At 40.5% G+C, this 21,259-nt stretch overlaps 1 protein-coding gene across 8 annotated transcripts in view; it reads left to right on the top strand.

Moving 5' to 3' along the window:
* Positions 1 to 21,259, top strand: part of LOC149575907 (RPA-interacting protein A) — a 147,322-nt gene that overhangs the window by 26,103 nt on the left and 99,960 nt on the right. For 4 of the 8 annotated variants that reach the window (XR_016360270.1, XM_089815932.1, XM_089815929.1 and 1 more), the window contains exons 3-4: positions 18,735 to 18,799; positions 18,891 to 18,983. Coding sequence is in view for 7 of the 8 variants with exons in the window: in XM_089815932.1 (XP_089672058.1) it covers positions 18,735 to 18,799; positions 18,891 to 18,983 (158 nt within the window). In the remaining variant the exon portion in view is untranslated. Of the gene's footprint in view, positions 1 to 18,730; positions 18,800 to 18,890; positions 18,984 to 21,259 lie in introns of all 8 variants that reach the window. The other 4 variants (XM_089815945.1, XM_089815938.1, XM_089815948.1 and 1 more) reach the window with 1 other exon arrangement.

Raw genomic sequence — 21,259 nt, 5'->3', positions numbered from 1 at the left:
AGTTTACTTTGGTGGACCTTTTTGATGTCATTACATCAAAAGTTCATCATAAGTGGACCTTTTTGATGTAATTGCATTAAAAGTGAAGTTTTCATGTTTTTGCATCTAAAAAGTGAGATGTAACTTAAAATATGCAAGTGACCCAAAAAGGTCCGATTTTGATGACTTGCATGTTTTAAAACATGTTATGCACCCAAAAAGGTCCTATTTTCACTTGATGCATATTTTAAAACATGTCATGCACCTAAAAATGTCTGATTTTGAAGGAAAACATGTTTTAAAATATGCTATGCATTCCAAAAAGTCCGATTTTGAAAGGAAAGCATGCATTTGGCCTTCAAGAACCCAATTTTGCTCATAACTTGAGATTTTTTGGGTGGAATTGCATAAAATCTTCTTCATTGAAGACATTTTTCTTTGGCAATGATTTTCTCTGCATCAAGAATGGGATTGAACATGCTGAAAATTGTTTTTGGAGCTCAATCCTAGTGCACGTTTTTGAAGAAAAACTCCAAATACCTTCATTTTTGCTCATAACTTGAGTTTTTCTCAATGGATTTGAATGGGATTTGTTCCATTTGAAACGTTTTTGAATGGCAATGAGTTTCCTTGGTTCTAAAATGGATTCATTTACTTCAAAAATGTTTTTGAAAATTTCATAATGGATCACGTTTTTGAAGAAATTTGCAAAAAAATTCATTTTTAATGCATGTTTTTCCTCCCAACCAAATCGATTTGGCATATTTTGGGGATTACATTGCATTGTAGTTCATGTTTTGAGGTTTAATGATCAAGACGTTTTGATCTTACTACATGAGAAAAAATGTTTTTTTGCCAAAAATAACTTGCAAGCATGAACCTTCAAAACGTTGGATCTTGGGGTGTTTTTAGGGCACATTTTGGCATCTTCTAACAAGAATCCTTTGTTTGCTACCCTATCCCATTCGAATTTGCAAAGTTGGAAAAGGTCTTACCATTTTTGAAGAATTTTTCAAACATTGGAGCATCTTTTTCCTTCATATTTGACACTTAATCTTCATGTAAGTGGACTTATTCCTCCTTGCTATTTAATTCATGCTTATCTTGCTGATTTTATGCATGAAATTACTTGATGGTTGCCATTTGTGAAAATCTTTGCCATGGAAAGTGCATTTTTCCTTTAAATATGAAGTTTTTATTCATTTTCATGTTTTTGGTTCTTTCCCAAGTCCTGTTAGCCGACTGGATGGTTTCGGCGGTATTTTGTATTCTGTAGCCGACGGTCCGGCAATGTTTTTGTAGCCAACGGTCCGGCGGTGTTCCTGTAGCCGACGGTCCGCCGATGTTCTGTAGCCGACAGTCTGGCGGTGTTCCTGTAGCCGACGGTCCGGCGGTGTTTCTGTAGCCGACGGTTCGACGGTGTTTCTGTAGCCGACGGTCCGGCGGTGTTTCGGTATTCCGTAGCCGACGGTCCGGCGGTAAATAGTTTGTAACGGATAGAATAATTGTGGCCGACGGACTCCTTCGGGAAGGTTCGGCAGTAGTATTTATATCCCGTTTGGGATCATCGTAAAAAATCATTAATCTACTATTGCGAATATAATTCTGCTGTTTGTGTTCATTGTTTGTATGTGTTCATTTTCTTTACCTGTACGGTAAACATTTGGCGCCGTTGCCTTATGAATCTGGAAGGTGGGAGTAATGAAGATTAATGCCAAATCAGCTTAACAAGGATTGGAATAAGGCGAAGGGAAAAGATGGAATCCGTATTGGGCAAGAGAATTTAATTCTGGCACAGCAAGCCGAACGCCGACGGAGATTCCAGAAGATTACCGACGGAAACCGAAGTGCGGAGGAATTGTTGGAGGAGACTCGACAGCGGGTAGAGTTGGTGGAAGAAGCACGGGAGGAGTTCTTGAATTTGTGTTCGCCGAGGGAAGAAACTTCAGACGGGAGAGCATCAACTCGCACGGCTCGTAGTGCCGACGGAGCACGAGCGTGGAGTGACCTCTTCGTCCAGGATAGACTTCCGCGGGAAACAATTTCGGAGGATCCTCCGTCTTCACCAAGGGTTGTAGCTGTCGACACCTCCAGTGTGGGAGTGCAGACCGCCGGTGTGGGAGTTCAGACTGCCAGTGTGGGAGTGCAGACCGCCGGTGTGAGTCCAGACTGTCCGTGTGGGAGTGCCAACCACTGTAGGAGTGTAGACCTCCAGAGTTATGGCAGGACCCAAAGAAAAATTACTGAAATTTGAAGGCGATGGTACAACCGACCCCCGCCGACATTGTAAGACATGTGAGACAATCTGGCGGGCAAATGGAATCATAGATGCCGACGAATGGGCCAGGCAATTTCCGGCAACCCTACGGGGTGTCGCGATTGATTGGTTTTCGAATATCGATCTGCAGAAGCTGGATACATGGGATAACATTAAAAAGGAGTTCTTGGCGGAATTTAAACTCTTGCGGGATGATAATGAAATCGTAGCGAAAATTTTCAATACCAAGCAAGGGAAGCACGAAACTGTCCGTGTCTACGCTAGGAGATTGAAAGACTTAATAAACAAAATGGAAAGCAAGCCAGTAGACGGATTGCAGAAAAGGTGGTTTGTGGACGGCCTACGCTCGAAGTTGCGGAGGAAAATGAAAATTGTGCCACCGTCATCATATGTGGACGCGTATAACAGAGCACTGGACCTTGAAAGTGAGCAGAAGACAAAGAAGAAGAAAACTAGCTCCTCTGATTCTGATGACGACGAGCCTGTCGGAGATGATAGTAGCGACGACGAAGGCAGCAGCAAGAAGGTTCGTGCCTACAGAAGGATATGGTTCGCATGATGAAGGAATTTAAAAACATGCAGAAGGAGCCAAAAGGCAGTGAGCTATGGTGCACGGAGTGTAAGACAGACGTGCATACTAAAGGATCGTGTCCAAAGAACCAATTCTGTAACATTTGTCAGATCATGGGCCATTCGATAAAGGAGTGCCCCTTTAACATGAAGACAAGAGGATCTCCGCAGGTGTTTCTCACACAGGAGGCTTCCCCGTCGGGTATTAGCGGAAACACAAATATTGTCGGTGCTACATCTGGAGGATACAGGAATAATAACAGAGGACAAAATAATAACAATAATAATGGGAGCCGAAGTCGAACTCTGTATGATGCAAACGGACGGCCGATCGTTCAATGCCGAGCATGTAATTTGTGGGGTCATTTTGCGCGGGATTGTACAGCGGCAAACACACCGAAATTATTATGCAGATGGTGCGGACCCGACGATCACGAAGATTCCAAGTGTCCAAAGGCTGGAGTAAACTTGATCACTGTTGGCACGGATGTAGAGGAGGTTCTGGCAATTACACGGAGGCAAGCGGAGGAAAAGAGAAAAGTGGGGGAAGCACAGGCGGACATTGCAAAGGCATCGTCGGCGGGGACATCTCAATTGAAGGATATCACCGGCACCTTGGCAAGGAACTTTGCAGAACAAAACATTGTACGACAGATCTTACAAATGGAGATACCGGTCAAGATAAGTGACCTCCTTCTCACAATGCCCCAGTTACGGACGACCATTCTGAATCATACACCGTTTCTGAAAGCAACGGAGGACATAGGAAGGGACAGTAGAGAAGCGACGGCAACAGACCCAATGCTGCTGGCACTCACCTCTGGACGACATCCAGCGGTCGTCGAGATGGGGATTTTGGGAAATGTTTTGACAGAGACAATTGTTGACGGAGGGTCCGGCGTGAATGTCTTGCCTGAGGATACTTGGAAGAAGTTGGGAAAGCCGACGCTGTGGCCACCCACATTCCAGTTACTCACGGCGGACCAGCACGGGATCAAACCGTTGGGAACCTTAAGGGCACAAACGGTAACTATTGGTACGCAACCATTTTTATTGGATTTTGTGGTTATTCCATTGAAAAGAAAAGGATATGATGCTATTTTGGGACGAGATTGGTTGGTGCAAGGAAAAGTAAAACATGATTGGAAACACAATACCCTATCAATGGAGCGCGGAGGCAAAAGATTCATAATTGACCTGCACACGCAAATGGTTGGCGAGGAGGCAGCATTGTCAGATTCTGACAGTGAAGGCAAGAGTGATGATGAAGGAAAGAGGAGAATGGAACCGGATGAAGAAGGAGTATTGAGACTTGACGGAGGATCGAATGACGACAACCTGAACTCGGTGAATGGCCTTTACCACTGGCAGATAGAAGACTACGAACTCTTTCCGAGCTGCAATATGTTAACGGTCGACGAACATGAGAAAAAGGAGGAAAACGAATGTCCGGAGGAATGCAGGGAAGCAGAAGAAGGAAAAGCTGCCAAGGCTGAAGCTGAGGAGAAGAACATACAGTTTGAACACAGAAAAACGAAAGATCCTACTGTTCGGTACATGGTGAATAGACCGCGCGGAAAGAAAAGGTTACACCGCAGCGTAAGATTAGTGGAAGGGCACCGACAGCAAAGAAATAATCCAGTTGCGTGACGACCACAGGCACAGTGGGCGACGGGGGTGGCACAGAACAAACGTAAGGCGTACGACGGTCAGAATGAAATCAAAGTGGAAAAGTTCAAGGGCAGATGGGTTGGACCATATCAAATTCGGAAGGTCGGCGATAATGGAGCGATCAGATTATCAACTTTGGACGGGCAGAAAGTACCTCCGACAGTCAACAGATCCAAATTCAAAATATATGGTGCCAGGAAGACTCCGTCACTGTCACAAGATGGCCAGCTGACTCCATCGTTGTTGCAGAATGGCGACGCCTGGAGGCAAAATGGAGTTACCTTTGTTATTTGATTTCTTTTAGGAGGAAGAAAAAAAAAACAACAAAAAAAAAAAAAAGGGACCCCGCGGGCAGAGTCTGTCTGCGGGTGAAAAAAGTCCCGCGGGCAGAGTTTGTCCGCGGGTGGAAAGAGGACCCCGTGGGCAGAGTCTGTCCGCGGGTGGAAAAAGCCCCGCGGGCAGAGTCTGTCCGCGGGTGAGAAAGTCCCGCGGGCACAAAATTTTTTCGCATCCTCCGCCAACGATAGTTGCGGGCTTACAATCATTTCCGCCAGAATTTTTAGCAGCCTCCGACGGTAAGAGAAAAGACCGCAGGCGACGACAGGAAGGCCGCGGGTAAGGAAAGAAAATGCCGCGGGTAGGAGAAGATAGGCCGCAGGGAGGAGAAGATAGGCCGCGGGTAAGGAAAGAAAGGTCATGGGTAAAAAACCATTCCCGCCAGACTCCATTCCCTCCTCCAGCCAGACTTCCGCGGGAAACAGAGACATAAAGAAGAGTGCTTGTTCTACCAGAAGGAGAAGAATTTCTGTACAGAGGGATTTGTGGTGGATTGTAGAGCAAGCAAAAATAAGTTTAAAAAAAAAAAAAAAAAAACGACGACAAAATCAAGTTGTTCAGAATGAGTGACAAATGATGCCAAAGGGAAGGGGACGCATCCATGGTTGCCAGAAAGAGTGCAGAATCGGCAAATAATGACAGAAATGGTGTGTTCCGTGCATTTCTGTGTGGGTTGCGAAGTGTTAATTTGGTCTTGGCGGCGAGGGGCGCTGCCCCTCGACCCCGTCGGGGGCGTTGCCCCCTAGACCCCCAGTCGTGGTGGATATCAGTCATGGGAGTCTGACCAGTTGAGAAGAGTTGAAGTTGCTGCAGGCATGGACTTTCTGTGTACCAGAGGCAGTGGGAGCAGGTGTTGGCTGTGAGGCTGTCTTGGTGGATGCGTAGAGAGCTCAGGAGGAGCTGATCATCCAGTTGGAGGCAGTGCAGCGACACTTGGCTCAGGGTACCGAGGAATTGAAAACAGAGAAAGCAGCACAGGTGGCTATCAAGGTCAGCTTGAGGAGACAGTGTTGTGTTAGCAGAGGCTATAGGCACGGGACGAAGGTGACAGTGATGTGTTGGAAGCAGATTTCTCTTGTTGTAGTCACTCTGTAAATGTATTTTTTGCTAATTTGTCTCAGATATTGTCAGTCGTCAGGAGACGACTTTTCTTTTTTGGGGGGGATGGTGTTAGCCGACTGGATGGTTTCGGCGGTATTTTGTATTCTGTAGCCGACGGTCCGGCGATGTTTCTGTAGCCAACGGTCCGGCGGTGCTCCTGTAGCTGACGGTCTGTCGATGTTCTGTAGCCGACGGTCTGGCGGTGTTCCTGTAGCCGACGGTCCGGTGATGTTTTTGTAGCTGACGGTCCGGCGGTGTTTCTGTAGCCGATGGTTCGACGATGTTTCTGTAGCCGACGGTCCGGCGGTAAATAGTTTGTAACGGATAGAATAATTGTGGCCGACGAACTCCTTCGGGAAGGTTCGGCAGTAGTATTTATATCCCGTTTGGGATCATTGTAAAGAATCATTAATCTACTATTGCGAATATAATTCTGCTGTTCGTGTTCATTGTCTGTATGTGTTCATTTTCTTTACCTGTATGGTAAACAAGTCCCAATTTCAAATTTGAGCTTTGAAGTGTATTGCATCTTGGCATGTTTGAGTTATTTTCCGAAGGTACGTTGTTTCTTTTGTGTTTTGTGTTTTGTGATTGCTTGCCAGTTTTCTCCACTTTGGAGAAGTTACAAGTTCTTTCCCAATAACTTGTTTTTGCTTCACTTCATGTGAAAGCATCATCACGTTTCACTTCCATTTTCCATGTCACAACACTTCACATGTCATCCGACAAATACGATTACATGTTTTTCATCTCATTCACCATCCACACATTTATGTAATCCCATTTTTCGCTTCCATTTTCATTCTCGCCTCTCCATATGCATTTACGCCTCCATGAGCAAATAAATGTTTTCCCACTTCCCATGTCATTACATGCTTTGCATCTCTTCCATTTGCACTTACATGCAAAAGCTCGTCCACCATCCACATTCGCATGTCATCTCACTTTTCATTCCTCATTACATGTTGCATTTACATGTAATCCATTTTCCATGCAATGACATCTTGAAAGCCTAAGTCACATTTTGGAAATCAACAATCTCCATTTGCACGCATTCCCATGCACCAAGCACTTTACTTCAAAAAAAGAAGGTTAAAGGTGCTGATGGAAAGTTGTTTTGAGTTTACATCTGGACATTGTCAAGAAGGTTTTCAAAGTGTCAAAGAATCCAAAATGTGCCAATCTACAAAGGAGAATTCATGACAACTTCAGCGAGAAAAGCAGGATCACATCAAGTTTTCAAATGACAATGGACAATTCATCAAAGAGAGTTAGAGATTATCAAAAGATGCAACACCATGGTTATCAAAGTGAATGCAGAGGTACACAGTACATAAACTTCCGATCCTTTGAGCATTTGGAATGCATCGTCAAGTACAAGGCCCTTTAGGATTGTTTCCTTCTCTTCCCTCTTCTTTTTCTTCTTTCATGTTTGTAGTTGGAGAGGATGCATTGCATGAAGATGTGTAATTATATGTAATCCACCAACTTGGCCCTCTCCAAATATCTCTTTCGTAGCTCAATAAATGCCTGTAGCCTGGGAATGGCCTAGTCCTTGACTAGAAGGAAATCCTTCCACTCTTCAAATTTTCTGAATTTTTCTCTAATAGCCATCAATGACCTGGACGTCGAAATAAAGGAAGGCAAGAAATTTTGCCCATCTTGAATTATTTCATTGATCCAATCTTTGATTTCGCACAGCTGAGCCAATATCTCTTCTATGTTGCTTCCACTATCTTGTGGCAGGGCTGCCTGATGTAACTGTTGAATAGGTTGGCAATCTCTCTATACTTGTTTTCGGCCCCAACTTTACAATCCTTTCGTTTGCCTTCCTCAACCTTTCTCTAATTGAAACCATGCCTTCCTGGATCTCCTCACATTTCATGTCGTCCGTGATTCTTCCCAAGTTATGCTTTACTATCTCACACTCCTAGGCTACAATCTCATCCATTGCTTTGCTAACCTTTGGTATAGTAATCTGAACTTTTCGGTGACCCTCATCATCGCTTCTGATTACCTTTGCCGTCGTCTTTGCAATTTGTTTTTGTTTCTTGCTATCTTCCTTTTCCACTAACCCTTGAATATCTTCAACTGTTCAGACATTCACCACCTCGCCTCTTGGCATAAGCATTTGCCTTAACCATAGTGGTGTAGTGCATCTCCCCAAATTTGGATTCGGTTCAGCTAACAAAGCATCACCAATGACATCGAGCGCTTGGCTTATTTCCTCAATAGCAATTGGCTTATCCTCCTCTTCACTAGTGATTGTCATATCATCTCCATGTTGGTTCTCTGAGAGATGAGAGTATCTGGTACTGTTATTGTAACCACTTGATTACTAATCAGAGCTCACCTCTACTGTGCCCCTTGTCCACTTGTATTATCCTCTTGGCTCCTGGCCTTGATTATGCTCTCCCTTGACGGTGCTGCATTATGTCTCTTTGCTGGAGGTTCCTCACATTCTTTACTTTTCTTAACCTCCGAATTTCTCTTCTGCTCTTAACTACTCTTTGTTGCTGGCTACTGCCCCTTCCTTTCTGTCTGACTGACTCCGCTGGACCTTCCTCCTCGGGTTTCATCTTCTCATAAGTAAGGTGTACCTTTTGATTTTGTAATATCCTTAACTTCTCATTGTACCATGACTCAGTGTGTAGGTCAACTGTCCTTGTAACTGCCTCTAAGGAAGGATCCTGATGATCATCCCAATCCATTGGACCTAATTTTGTTCTATCCACTATATCATAATCTTCTCTTAGCACATTTTCATCATCTTCTAGTTGATCGGGAATATCAAGGCCTCTCCATTTGATTGCCCTCATCACGCCCATTGAAAATCTTGAGAAAGCTAACTTCCTCACATGAAAGTCATCCTGTGCATTGGCCCAAAAATCTTCTATAGGAGGAGTCTGTTTGAATGTGTTTTCATGAGATGGCTTGATAAGACCATTAGGATCAAATCCCTGTCTTTCTCTATACCATCCTAGATGATATCACTCTTTCTCCGTAGCTGCAAAGGTGATAGGATTGGGCGAGTATCATTGCCTATTTCAAATGAGAAGGTAATCCCTAATTCATCCTTAAGTTTCACCATCTTGTCATAATGCTCAAGTTGCCTAGCCAACTCCATCAAAACTATCTTGTCGGGTGGGTACCTTGGAAGTCTCTTGGTACAAATTCTACTTCCTACTACTCTAATATATGTGAATTGCCGAAATTGGATGAACCAACTCCCATACTTCTTAACCTTTGCTTCTGCTTCTGATGAGAGCTTTCTAGCAGGTGTCCCTTGTAATATCCTTATTGTCTTCACGACAAAGGTGTCATAAAACATCTCATAGTCTTTGGTGTTGTGCAAATGAAGCTGTGGATAGCACTCATGCACCAAATATTGCTCTGAACCATTGCTAATCACTCCTAAGGCCTTAAGTCTAGGATTTTCATATAGTCTCGCAATCAGATAAAAAAGATAGGATCCGATGTAGAATTGCTTTTGGTTTTGCATTGTCCTTAGTTGCAACTCTAAATTTTCACTTATAATTCTAGCCCAATCAAACTTTCTCTTTCCATTTTCAATTTCATCAATAAAATAGTACATCCAGTTCTCGAATTGCATACCTTGAGCCATGCCCATGATTTGGCTGAGAAGGACAATTAGATTGCCATACTCTGGTTTGAAATATGACTGGGTGAGCCTTGATGACTTCGTAACTCCCTTCTTGCCTTGGTGTAACCAATTCTACTTTAGATGAATGAAGTAGGCCTCCTGGTTACCCTGAAAGAACTTGGTTGTTTGATCCATCATTATCACCATCATGCCTCTATGCTGGGGAATAATGAATAGTTCTTCAACCACTTGTTTGTTGATGTTAGCCAACCTTCAACGAAAATGATGGATTTGGTCACAATATCAAACTGGGATGCACACTCCATTACCAATTTCGGACAAGGGAAGGTAGGAGGGAAAGCCGTTGCATGTACAATTCCGCTCTTGTAGATCTTTTTTGCCATGGGGGATCGTCCTTCCTTCAATCTATCCTTCAACTGTACCATGTTCACCGTGCTGATATTGGTATCACTTATTCGCCTCACTTTTGAGAAGAAGATGGTCGTAGGCATCATGTCTTCCTTGTCTTTTTTGGTATTCGTTCCCTTTGGGTTCTTGCTTGTACTGGAGTTGCCCATCCATGATTTGACAAGCTTGAGTATTCTTAGAATACTCAACCAACAATTGAGACTTCAAATTTGTTGATACCTCAGAAATGACACAACACTCTACTATTGAAGGTCTCCTGAAAAGTGCATTAGCAACTATATTATTCTTACCCTTGACATAGTCGATGTCAAAATCATAGGCTTGAATCTTGCTGACCGACTTTTGCTGTCTTTCATTAAGATCCTTCTGTTTTAAGAACTATCGCAAATTGTTGTGGTCCGTCTTAACCATGAATTTGCCACCCACCAAGTATTGTCTAAACTTGGCTAAAGCGTGTAATGGCTAACATTTCCTTGTCATAAGTGGAGTACAATCTCTCATCGTCCTTGAGCTTTCGACTCTCAAAAGTTATTAGATGCCTATCCTGCATTAGAACTACACCAATTCTGCTCCTTGAAGCATCACACTCTAGAAAAAAGGTCGAGAGAAATCGGGAAGGGCCAAAATCAAACATGTGCTCATCACCTTCTTGAGCTTATCAAAGGTAACCTCTGCATCATCTGTTCACCTGAATGCGCCTTTCCCTGTGAGATTGATGAAGGGGGTTGTTGTCTGAGAGAAGTCTCTAGCAAATCTCCTGTAATAAGAGGAAAGATTGAGGAAGCCCCTCAAATTTGATACGCTCCTCAAAGGTGGCCAATTCAGGATTGCTTGAATCTTTTCCTAGTGTACCTTCACCCCATCTGCACCAATCACGTGTCCAAGGTAAAGAATATTAGTCAATCCGAACTCACACTTCGACTCCTTCACAGACAATGAGTGCTCCTCCATGATGCTAAGTACCTCATCTAGGTGTTGCAAATGCTCCTCTCGAGTTCTGCTGAAAACCAGGATAACATCAAAAAATACTAACACACTCTTGCGTAACTGTTTTCTAAAAATATGGTTCATACATGATTGAAATGTGGCCGGTGCATTGGTGAGCCCAAATGGCAAAACCAAGAACTCAATAGTGTCCATAGTGACATCAAAAAGCTGTCTTATGCATATCCTCCTCATGAACCTTTATCTAATGGTATCCAGATCTAAGATCTATTTTCGAAAAATAGACTACTCCATGTAATTCATCTAGTTACTCATCAATGCGAGGAATATGATACCTGTTATTAATGGTTCTCTTGTTGAGAGCACGGTAATCAATACACATGCGAAGAGTGCCATCTTTCTTCTTCACCAAAACTACCGAAGAAGCAAAGGGGCTGGAACTGGATTTGATGTGTCCCATGTCCAAGAGTTTCTTAATCGTCCTTTCTATTTCTTCTTTATAGTGCCTGGGATGGCAATAAGGAGTGGTAACGATGGGATGGCAATAAGGAGTGGTAATGATGGGTTTGGCACCCTCCTCCAACTCAAAGATATGCTTAAACCGTCTACCTGGAGCAACGCTTGGGGGTATATCCTCAAAAACCCTTTGGCTGAATGTCAACCTGAAGCTGCTGTCCTGAACCTAATGTAGCTTTAGAGGAAATGAAATAGTGTACTGCCCACTCCATGTCATCATGCCTCATAATAGCCTCCATCCTGTGAGCTGAAATCAACTTGTGTTCACTCTCTAGCATGGCCTTGAGAATCACTTGTCGGCCATCCTTTAAGAATTCCAGCTGCATCTTATCATAATCAGCTGTGTACCTGCCAATAGTTTGCAACCACTATCTTCCCAACACGGTGTCTAATCCATCCAAATCAGCAACATAAAAATCTACCTCTAGAAGAAAGTCATCAAAGTGAATCGAAAGCCCTAGCACTTTCCCTGTGCACCTCAATCTATTGCCTCTTGCCACTCTAACTTTGAACTCAGGTATGTCATCAACCTATAAATTTCTCTTTGAAACCCAGCGCGTGCTTATGAAGTTATGTGATGCCCCTGTATCTAAAAGACACACAATACGCTGCCCTCTAACTATGCCTTTCAAGCGAAAGGGGTGACCTGTGGGATCGCTAGAAAGGGAAGCTATAATTAGAGACTATCCCAGAGTGGTTTCCTTCTTCCTCTCTTTAGGAGGCTGCTCCTCACTTTCTTCCTCATCGCTGCCATCAACATCGCCACCCCCTTGTTGCTCATCTTCCTCTTCTGATAGAACCTCGACATAATGTATTTTAGCTTTGCCAAGGCATTTGTGATCTGATGTGCATGAGTCCCTACAAGTGAAGCATAGCTTCTTCCTCGAGTTCTTTCCGTGTCTCAAAGTCCAATCTGGGAGAGGAAGTCTTAAGCTGATTCTTGTTCTTCTGGAACGAATTAAACCCCTTATAAGGTTTCTTAGGAGGCTGTAGTATCGAATATGGTGAGTCTAGATCATGAGCGATCTTAATAGCATCATCCAAAGTGTTTGGTTTAAGGACCTTGACCAAACCTATAAATCTGTCCTGTAAGCCCTTAGTGAACAACATTACCTTATGTTGTTCTGTCATATCTGGAACCATCGTTGAAATCCGCTGGAACTCATCAATGAAGTCATCTAGAGATCCACCCTGTCGCAACTGTGCCAAATCCCTGTAGTAGACCTCAATGTCCTTCCTATCAAAACGGGTGATCAGCTTAGAGCTGAAAGTCTCGTAAGATGTAATGAGACCATGATCCTAGGTGACCAACCCATGATGCCACCAATCACATGCTACTCCCTCCAAATGCATTGTGGCGAATCTAATGGCTTCTATCTCCGACATGGGCTTAAGTGTCAGGTAGGTATCTAGCTTGTGAATCCAAGCTCTAGCGGATGTCTTACTTTTGCCATAAAAAATGGGGAGAGATAATTTGTTCATGGTGTGCTTCAAGTCCCTATTTGGTGCCCTAAGCCTTCTGTCCTGCTATGGTCTCTTTGTCTTCCTTTTTTGATTTATGTATTGAACAAAGGTCAAATTTTGTTTAATCTGATCAGGGAACAAATCCTATTCATCGTACATAGCCATAACATTATCCAGAAGTAAGCCTGGTGCCACGGGTGGGGCTACCTCTTCCTTTGCATTATAAACGGGCATCAATGGTTTGTCACTGTTCCGTGTGGGGGCCATAATGGCACGGGGTGATCCTACCACACTACCACCTCCACTGTGGTGACTCAATGCTCTTCTATGAGTCAGAGCTAGCTACTGCATAACACTTGGAAGCTGCTGAAGTGCGGTAGCGATATTATTCTGTCCATCTCTAATAGCCTGCAAGATTTCCTCCACTTCCCATTCTTGTTCATTCCCATTGTGTGCCATTTGAATGGTTTGTAACTATTCAACCTATTCACCTTATTCAACTTGTATGCTTGTCCCAAAAGTTAACTCCTCATCAACCGGATAACTCTCCTCAGTGTCAATTTGATCTGAAGATTTTGCATGTTTAGGTCAGATGTGACTAAATTTATAAGGTTTCCTCATCATGCCTATTTGACATTTTTCCAGTTTAAACCAGCCTACAACTTAATAACTTGCCCACAAGTCAATAGATCTTGTGGCTTTGATACCATTGTAATATAGAAACCCAGGGAGTAACAGAAATAATTGATCAAATGCAAACAACGTAGAGAGCGATACCAATCATTTAACCAAGTGTCTAGTATTTTTCCCAACCTTATAGCAGTGGCAACGTACAACAGATTAAATATTTGGAAAACAATTATGAGATTACCTAAAACTCCAAAATGCACAAAATCTTGTATTCAATTTTCTTTGTGGGTTTAAGCTAAGTGACAACAATTATTTGGAATCTTCATGCAATCCTATTAGAAGATCTAAACACATAAATATATCTTCTTATGTAAGAGAGAAGTATAATACAATGAGGGGAAACCTGGAGATAACGCGATTGGGATTGCTACCCATGTAGTCCACAGTTGTGTGGTTTATGTGTCAAGCTCGCACCAGGTGGTTGTTATCTCACATAGACGATGTGGTTAATTACTATGCTTGGTCCCTCTTGTAATTTTGCAATGACGTCCACATAGTAGTGCCGTGCCTAGAAATTTAGGTCTGCTATAGATGACCAGATCTTCGACAATATACCGTGAGTATTCTCTTCCGCTGATACATGTCTTGGGTGCCTATTGTCGTGACCTCTAATGTTCCTGCAAAATCTATGCTGCCTGCTACACCCATGATTTCTACTATATCATTTGTAGAGTGTAAGAGTTCCCATGTGACTGTAGAATGATCTTCTCCCACATGCTTAACTGCCCAACTAGCTCGCCGCAATGGGGAAAAAAGATTATCGGTAGCTTTTGTTGTTACGTACTGTCTGAGATGGTTATATATCGAATGCTCACCCTCCAAGGGGACGTCAAATCAATTAGTATTGATCACAGTAAGAATCTGGATGGATGCAATAGTTACCACATTCCTTCTAGTTATGTGCCAAAATTCTCACTAACTTCACAACATGCTAACATGCTATTAACAGATATAGATCACTACCCTCACTGCCAAATATACTGAAGACTTATCCTGTGGTTTCCAATTGTATTAAAACTCACAAATGCCTACTCTTTTTACACAAACTTACTTCTAAGTGTAGAGCCAATTGAAATAAAATTTCGCCTTGCCAACTCACTACTTGAATGTGAGCGACAACTTTAATGAGATGCTGGGGCTACGTCGAACTTCTCAGATCTGCCTCAAGCGGTTTTGTCCTTAAGAGCAACCGGTCACATTTAAGCAACCTGTCATTAGCAAAATCATATATTCGTGGTGTCATTCCCAATTTAGCTCCTTGCGTTTATAACCTAGATATAAGGGGAAATGCAAACAACTAGGCAATGTGGGATAAAAGCCAATTTTGTCTTTTAGTCACTTAAATTACTTTTCTCATAAAGTGACTTTAAGTCATAAAGTATCTTTACAAATCAACTTTATAAAAATAAAGTGACTTAACTAAAGGAAGCTCCAGACTTGAATATCTCCCCAATGAAACCAAATAGAATCTTGTGACTGGGTAGCATCCTCAAAATAAATTTCGTTATCCTTTCCGGATGAAAAGATAGATCAACAAGGAGCCATAAGGCCTAGCGTGGAGAATGGGATGTTACATCTGGCCCCCTAGTGACCCTATGTGGCATTAGTATCCTTTCTTATAGACAAGGAATATTAATGAGGCTAGGTTGCAACCAAGCATCCTTTCTAATCCCATCCTATCTTGTACTAGCACTCAAGGCATGGGCGAGGTAACATACTCTTTTTAATTCATTTTAACCTCATTAATGAAATTGTTATTATTATGATAAAATAATTAATGTGTTATTAACAGCGGTCAATAGATCAATATATACAAATGGATAAACGAAAGGAAACATAAGGAAACAATCATAAAAAATAGAAACTTTCTATACTAGCTTTTTTATTAGAAACATTCTAATATTTACAATGGATTACAAATAGATAACCATTAAATAATAATAGATAATAATAGAAGCTATTTATTATCGTAATACCCTCCCTTAATGGTCAATCTATCCATGACACCAAGCTGTCCTTTGAATTAGACATACTTATTAGAACCAAGAGGCTTGGTGAGAATGTCTGCAGCTTGATCCATTGTAGGAACATATTGCAAGTCTATTGTCCCGTCTTCAACTAGCTGTCATATGTAGTTATAGCGAATATCGACATGTTTGGTTCCTTCATGGAAGATTGGATTCCGTGCTAACTTGATTATGCCTTCGTTATTGACAAACAAAGTGGTCTGTCTTGTTGGTGACATTTGCATGTCCCCAAGCATCCAACAAAGCCAAACAGTTTCACAACCTGCATCATTATAGGTACCAAGTACACAAGTGAAAGATATATATGTATGTATGTATGTACGTATGTATAGAGAGAGAGAGAGAGAGAGAGAGAGAGAGGTGAGAAAGTGGGTGTGAAGAAATGAAGTAACAAAGAAATAGAATAGGAAGTCAGCAGGTAAAAAGAGGTGTGTAGAAGAAAAAATTATATAATAAGAGAAGAGGAAAATCATTGGTGGTAAAAGGAATGTAAGCAGATAGAAAAAGAGGATATATGTAGATGTAGTGAGCAGTTCAGAGAAGATAGAAGAACAAATATACTTGTGGAAGAAAAAGAATGTAAAGTTATATTTTAAAAGGATTGCATGTAGAGCAGATTGCTGAAGCAGAGATAAAAATATATATATATTTGAGTAAAAAGTAATTAAGGCATTAAAAAAGAACATACAGGTGCAAATCAAAAGGGAATATGCAGATTTGAAGCAGAAATATAAAAGACAAGTATAAAAGGTAGTAATTAAAGTATTCATCATCAGTTTAAGCAAGCAACATAGTAAAGGTGGAAAAGAAGTTTATGTGCAGTGGGTTGGTGCTCACAAAGATAGTAATGGGGGTTGGTGCTCATAAACATAGGGGTTGGAGCCTCCAGTAGGTTGAATCCTACAGTACATTGTGAAAGAAAAAAGTTTACATAAAAACATTTATTGTCACAGTTTTCTTCCGCATTGGGTTTCCACGTAAATGTTGTGTTATTGTGTTCATGTGCATAATTGTTGATTCTAGAATTAAAACTTATTTGGATAAAAAATTTTAAATTGGTAAAAGTTATTATTATACTGATTCAACCCCCCAACCCCACCCCCATTTTTAGTATAATCATGTACTCTTCACAATCATCTTGTGAGGCTGACTTGGAAGAGATAGAACATTGGGCCGCCAAGCCACATCATTATGTCTAAACAATAACTACATCTTATGTGTTGAAACTACCAGTGGCTCCCCATTAGAGAGTACCTTAACCACAATCTTCTTGCCATCTAACATGAACTCAAGCTGTATTTCATGAAATCCTGAACATATCTGCATAGGGACTACAACCATTGGATACCCAAAACTGTGTCAATCTGCCCAAGTTCCACAACATAAAAATCATCCATCAGAGTATAGTCATCCATCTAAATACTCAATTATCACACTAAACCAAGGAAAGTCCTTTGCCTCTGACCCACGTTTGGCAACCTCATCTATAAAGTTATGGGTGGCCCCACAATCTGCTAGACAAGGTGTGTGCTGTCTCTTGATCACTCCCTTAAGGCGAAAGGGAGCATACTGTCTCATAATTGCTGCATCATCATCACCAACCTCTACTTGTTGTGCCTTCTGCTCATCCTCTGCATCACTGACCTCAGATTCTTTATCTTGTACATGCGCATCATCCACATTAAAGTTTACCTTAATAAGGTGTGTCTTGCCTTTCCCAAGGCTCCCATGGCTCCTTACAAGTAAACCATAACTTTCTCCTCATCTCATTATGAGTCTCTTGATCTAGTCTGAGAGGTGAAGGTGCCTTTGTGTTGAGTGAGAGCCTTCTAGAAAGTCTTGGAGCTCCTGAATGGCTTCTTAACCTATTGATAAGATGATGAGTGTTGAAGTATCAAGTCTGAGTGTAGTCTCAATAGCCTCGTTACGGGTCTGGGGCATAAATGCTCAGACCAAACCCTTAAATCTCTCCAGCGACCCCTCTATAAAAAGCATCACAACATGCTTTTAAGGTATCTCAGATACCCATATTTACCTCACGTTAGAACTCATTAATATATTTCTAAACATGACCTATCTACTTCCCTAGTGTGAGATACCTGTAGTTCAACTTCACATCCTTCTTGTCAAACGTAGTTATGAGTCTCTCTGTGAAATTTGCGTAGGAGTGTACAAGGCCATGATTTTGAGTTATCAGGCCATGGTGCCACCAGTCATAGGCAGCACCCGCTAGATGTTATATTGCAAACTGAATCGCCTCACTCGCTGGCACGGGCTTAAGAAATAAATGAATGTCCAAGTTGTGCACCCAAGCTCTTGCATTGATACTACCACTGCCATCGAAGGGGTCCAAAGTGAGCTTGCTAGTAGCTTGTTAAAGGTCATTGATCTGTTGTTGCTAAGGACCCTTGTCTATGTTGAACCTCATACTATCCCTACACTGAGCACAGTATTGAGGCAACTAAGTTTAGAGATCACACTATAGTCAATTATACAAGAGAAGTACTGGTTAACAAGGCATAGGCAACATTCTTTGATATATTATATTATAAGAACATTCTGACATTCTATTATTTTGTCCATTAGATTTAAGATCTAAGGAACTTTAAAAAATAAATGGTTAATTTGTATAATAACCTATAAACATGCACTTGTGTTAACACTGGAAAACTAATTAGCCATTATTCTATTACAGCTCATCATTTTGATAACATATCATTGTATATGGTTTGTTTTCTTCATTTACCTTTTCATTGAAATTCTATTTAGTAAAGAACTTAGGTAGTTAAGGTAGCAAAATTTGGATCTAGAAAATATTGCCCCCTTTGATTTTCTTCTTTTTGAAAAGTGAGTTTTGTTTGAATCCTATTTATGCTTGGTATATGGATTGCCCTCAATCATCAAAGTCATATTTTTCATTTGAATTGTTTTTAAATTGATAATCAGTATTTAAAAAAAATATTTTTCACAGGCAAACTCAACTGTGATATTGTTCTTTTTAAATCGGATGCTTATATAGTCTATAGAATGAATGTCTTGAAATGATGTCCTTGGGCCTTTATTGAAATTTATTTTAAATAGAACTCCTTATTTATTCTTTGGAAGCTTTATTGATTATAGGTAGAAATGGAAGGCCACCAACCTAAGAGGTGTCCTTTGAAGACTAGGCCACCACAGTGGAAGGAGAAGGTATGGTTATCTGTATTGAATATGTAGTTTTTTGATGAATTAGAGTCTTCTCCTGGATAAAGGATATTGAAAAAATAACTGTTTGCTGAAGCTTAGAGAGATATGCTTATCAAGAGTGCGGGAGAATAGATCCCAATTGCTTCAAAAATCTCGACTTTCCAGCAAGTCAGCCACAAGCTCTAAGGTAAGAAATTTATGTTATATTAAAATTAAATTAAAAATAATATTTGAACTATTTTGGTGAAACGGTGCAAATCTTGAAGTGTTTAGTGAACCCCTTATTATGGAAAAGCAATTGGTATGTTGATTATTGAAATTCATAATCAAAGAGCTAGAGGCTCAAACCTTCAATTTAATTAGCCATCTTCAACATTTTACATAATTACATTGTCATGTCACTTCAAAAATAGATTTGCCTCTTGGCTCTGTTTTTAAACACCACAACAAATATAAGTTTATATTAAATAAAATTTAATATAAATAATAATTTAAGAAATATAAAAATATTAATAAATTATCAAATACAAATTTATAAATTTATAGATCAAATTAAGTCAGCGTCAACCTGGGCCCTTGGGTTCTGATGACAACATATTCCATAATAAAAAACAAATGCAACTTAACTTGCCCTCAAGGCGACAGTAACCCAAAATGCCAATAATAACTCATCCACACAAACACAAACTAAACTCTCATTACATTGAGAAACACAGACATTTCACATTCCATGAGTAACAATTTGGACTCTCTTAGATTGCTGTAAACAGAGTTGCATGGCTGACCAACTTTTGAGGGCTGGATCTGTTGGTTCCCAAAACCGCAGATTGGAATCCTACAAGCCTTGCCTGCTCGATGCTGGGATATCCAACCGGTTGAGGCCAACTTGACGGGATTGATCAATGTGATCTAAATCCCCTGCACTTCCGGCTCTGCAAGACCGAGGCGGGTGTACCCAATCCTGGATGAAACACTTAAATCCAAGACACTCAAAACAGATCGATTAGAATGCGAACACAATACACGTTTTCCAAATGGCAAGAAATATAGGAAAACTTTAAACTTGTGATTTATGAATTGAGAACAAAAGCAAATGATTGAAATAACGTTTTAAATAAAAAATAAATATAGATTAATGCAACAGATGAATATATTAATTCTGCAAAGGTAAAAAATGAAACATTTGCCAGCGTATGGATTATGAATTAAGAATAAAAGACCAGTGCCTAATTAAATGGGCAATAGAGTCAGTATTATTAGTTGAAACGTACAACTTTATAAAGTTTAATATATTTTAACTATAAACAAATTTAATAATTCGGATGCGACGAATCAATTATATAAAAGCAATTTAGACTAGTGTAAAATGCACTTTAACTCCTATCGAGGCAAATTAGACATAAATATGGAAACAATAAAATATTTCACAATATTTACGTTTATCAAATTTAAAATGCAGTAACGATCCAGCCCACTTATCCAAATATTAAAATATTTATAGAAAATAATTAAAAACGTTTATAAAGGACACAACTTAATAAAAAATTAAAACTCTAATGCAAATAAATTAAATAAATACTTCTTACTGATCCGGAAATAAAATTGTACTGGAGACATTCTCTACAGGTGATCCATCCAATATAATTCAACTCCAGAATCGCATAGGAATTTATTCCAGAATTCACCATCTAGAAGCTTAGTTCAAAAGGTCATTTCCTTCGCCAATTAAAAGAATATAATACATCATCGCAAGGCAAAAAAAAATTTAAAATATGAATAATAATAATGTCATCTATCTCTCTTATGTTTTACATCTCATATTTATACTGATGAAGGGGCATTATTAAACATTGCACCCTTCTATAACAAATAACCGAACCTTAACCCTAATATAATCCGTATTAAATATTATCCGGATTCATATAGTTTGGGAAGATACGAGATCTTATGTTTTTGGAAAGATACGAGATCTTTCCAAAACATCACACCGTTTCCAAACTATGAATTAATTCCTATGTTTTGCTTAAAACAAATGAAAAGCTAACGTCTTTTGAACATTAACTTATAACGAATTTGATTAATGTTTGAAAATGATAAAGATTTGGTAAGGTTATTTCCAGGTTGTTTCGCACACGCCCTTCTCCATTCGATAGACTTTTCAATCATGTTTTTATTGAGAGAAAATTCTCAAACATATGAGATGCCCTGATTCAGATCCTTAAATTTGTCAGCCTGTTCGCACCATGTCTATGCTCGATCAAGCTCAGCGTAGGTACTCTTTCTGCTCTTCTCCCACACGCAATCTCCAAGTTTGAAACGGGAATACCACTCCTTGTTCAGCTATTAATCGTGACCAATGAAGGTAAACGGTGCCGTGTGCGAATTCGATGAATATCATCAAATTTCTAGCATGAAGACCCTTCATTCTTTGTTATCTGGAGTGCTTCATATTCACGCCGGGTG

This window comes from Cupressus sempervirens, chromosome 1 (genome assembly GCF_028749045.1).
Source record: "Cupressus sempervirens isolate cs-2001-9-10 chromosome 1, ASM2874904v1, whole genome shotgun sequence".
In the NCBI taxonomy this organism is placed as follows: domain Eukaryota; kingdom Viridiplantae; phylum Streptophyta; class Pinopsida; order Cupressales; family Cupressaceae; genus Cupressus; species Cupressus sempervirens.
This window is presented reverse-complemented; position numbering and strand designations above follow the sequence as displayed.